The sequence below is a fragment of the Monomorium pharaonis genome, chromosome 2 (assembly GCF_013373865.1).
Source record: "Monomorium pharaonis isolate MP-MQ-018 chromosome 2, ASM1337386v2, whole genome shotgun sequence".
Classification (NCBI taxonomy): domain Eukaryota; kingdom Metazoa; phylum Arthropoda; class Insecta; order Hymenoptera; family Formicidae; genus Monomorium; species Monomorium pharaonis.
Window position 1 is genome coordinate 3,564,347 of NC_050468.1, and position 2,077 is coordinate 3,566,423.

The 2,077-nt window shown below is 43.0% G+C and overlaps 1 protein-coding gene across 1 annotated transcript; it reads right to left on the minus strand.

Moving 5' to 3' along the window:
* Positions 1-743: 743 nt before the first annotated feature.
* Positions 744-1,616, minus strand: LOC118644300. The gene is made up of 2 exons (XM_036282511.1): positions 1,557-1,616; positions 744-1,465 (listed from the first exon to the last, which is right to left on the minus strand). The coding sequence occupies exons 1-2, from the start codon at positions 1,601-1,603 to the stop codon at positions 883-885; spliced, it is 630 nt and encodes a 209-aa protein (XP_036138404.1). The 5' UTR covers positions 1,604-1,616; the 3' UTR covers positions 744-882.
* Between the last annotated feature and the right edge of the window lie 461 nt (positions 1,617-2,077).

Sequence of the window (2,077 nt, forward strand, 5' to 3'; positions counted from 1 at the left end):
CAAACACCCTGTATATATATATATATATATATATATATATATATATATATATATATATATAATTGAAAGTAGTTAATACTAAGACAGTTCTATGGGGCTCCGAGGGGGGTGCGGGTGTGCGGGGGGATACCCATGGGCGCGGTGGTATGACGTCACGCGGGGAGGGGGATCTCGCGGTGCGGAAATTGCTGACGCCAGTAGTTTCTTGGTCCGGCGACCCGGGAGCGGGAGAGGGGGAATCGGGGTCCTGCGACCGCCGCCGCCGCCGCCGCCTGCCGACAGCCATCGCCGCGGTGCTGTCGCAGCGAATCCATCCCCGCCTGGCTCTTCTCTCCCTCTCTCCTCTCCAACGATGGAGAAGTAGAGATTCGAGCGCTAGACAGCCTTTCTCCCTCAAAGCGAATCTCTCTCCTCTCTCTCCTCATATCTGTCTCTCCCAGTCTCGATCTCTCTCATGAGAAGAGAGCTCGTGGGCGCCTACTCTCTCTCTCTCTCCCTCATCATCTCGTACTCTCTCAGCTCTACCTCCCCCCCCTCCTCCCCTCCCTCCCCTCCACCCCTCCCGTCCCTCCCGCCCTCCCCCCTCCCCCTCCCTCCCCCCCTCCCTCCCTCTCCCTCCCTCCCTCCCTCTCTCTCTCTCTCTCTCTCTCTCTCTCTCTCTCTCTCTCTCTCATCCGTACGCGATATTTCCAGCCATACAGTTTTATCATTCTCTCGATTTTTCTCTTTCATTCGTTGCGTTCTTTCATATGCGGTTACATACATGCGTTCCCACCCATCTTATCTATGTACCTCCTACTCAGTTCTGCATACGCCATTATACCGCAAAGGAATAGGGAAGAGAGAAAATAAGTTAGAATAATTATTTATAATTTTTTTCATTTATTCCTTTTGTAACGCGTCGTATACAATATTGTCTGATGCATAAACCATCAGTTCGCAATCTACGAGCGAAGTTTTTACACATATTTCATTTAACAATTTAACTGCATCGCACTTGTAAAGAATATTATTTCGCCGCAAACAGTTTACAAATTGATTATATCGTTCTTTTAATATATGCATATCATCCCATAACTTAAAATATGCATTATTGATAACATCTTCAAGATTTAGTAAAAATTGTACAGTCGATGGTTTCATGTACATAATTTTGTTATTTAAAATGAATTTTATGATACTCTCGTTACGTATTTTAACAACTTCGATGAAAAGATCATTAATCCACAACGATGTAGCGGTTGCCGACTGCAGGAGTTGCTCAATATCCGTCCGTTTCTCAATCATTATTACCCAGGTATCACGTGACAGCGGTATCTCATTGCCCTTGTTGTCACCAAGAATCATCTCTACAAAAGGCTTAAGTCCCACACTGATTCCTATATCCAAATATTTGTAGAATGTAGCCGTCAAAGCAAATCTCCTCCCCAGAATGCGCGGAGTATGACGCGGCTGCGACATTGTTCTGTAAAGAAAAAAATGTTGCAAGATATAAAAAATAAAATCCAACTAAATATGTAACAAAATTTGATTTAATTAATTTAAAAAATACTTACGGTTTAACACACGTTTCATTTTGCTGAATCGGAACGTAATAGTTCATTTTCAGGGGAAACTCCGACTTCTTTCGATTAACTAATGCAAGATTGGAACTTTACCGTCCGTATTCCGCTGATTAACTGATGTGATACCGTTGTCAGAACTCTTCTTATATTGCACGTCCTTCACACATCTCAGTAGAGGGGACAATCACATATTTCTTCACACATCTCAGTAGAGGGGACAATCACATGTTTCAAACTTCACACATTCAAGGATGACCAACGTTTCAGAGGTCAAGCGCCGATGTATAGCTGCTGTGACAAAATATGTTTTAGGCATGTATATTTGATACTTACTGATGAGATCATACGAAAATCATACATTCAAATAATGTGAATCTTTGAGAGGTCAAGCGCCGATGTACGGCTGCTGTAACAAAATATGTTTTAGGCATGTACATTTGATATTTACTGATGAGATCATACGAAAATCGTACATTCAAATAATGCAAATCTTGCAGAGGTCAAGCGCCGAT

Coding starts and splice junctions, on each gene's coding strand:
- LOC118644300 (XM_036282511.1), bottom strand. CDS start 1,603: ATGAACTATTACGTTCCGATTCAGCAAAATGAAACGTGTGTTAAACC. Junction 1,466..1,556: donor AATGAAACGTGTGTTAAACC/GTAAGTATTTTT, acceptor TTTTCTTTACAG/AACAATGTCGCAGCCGCGTC.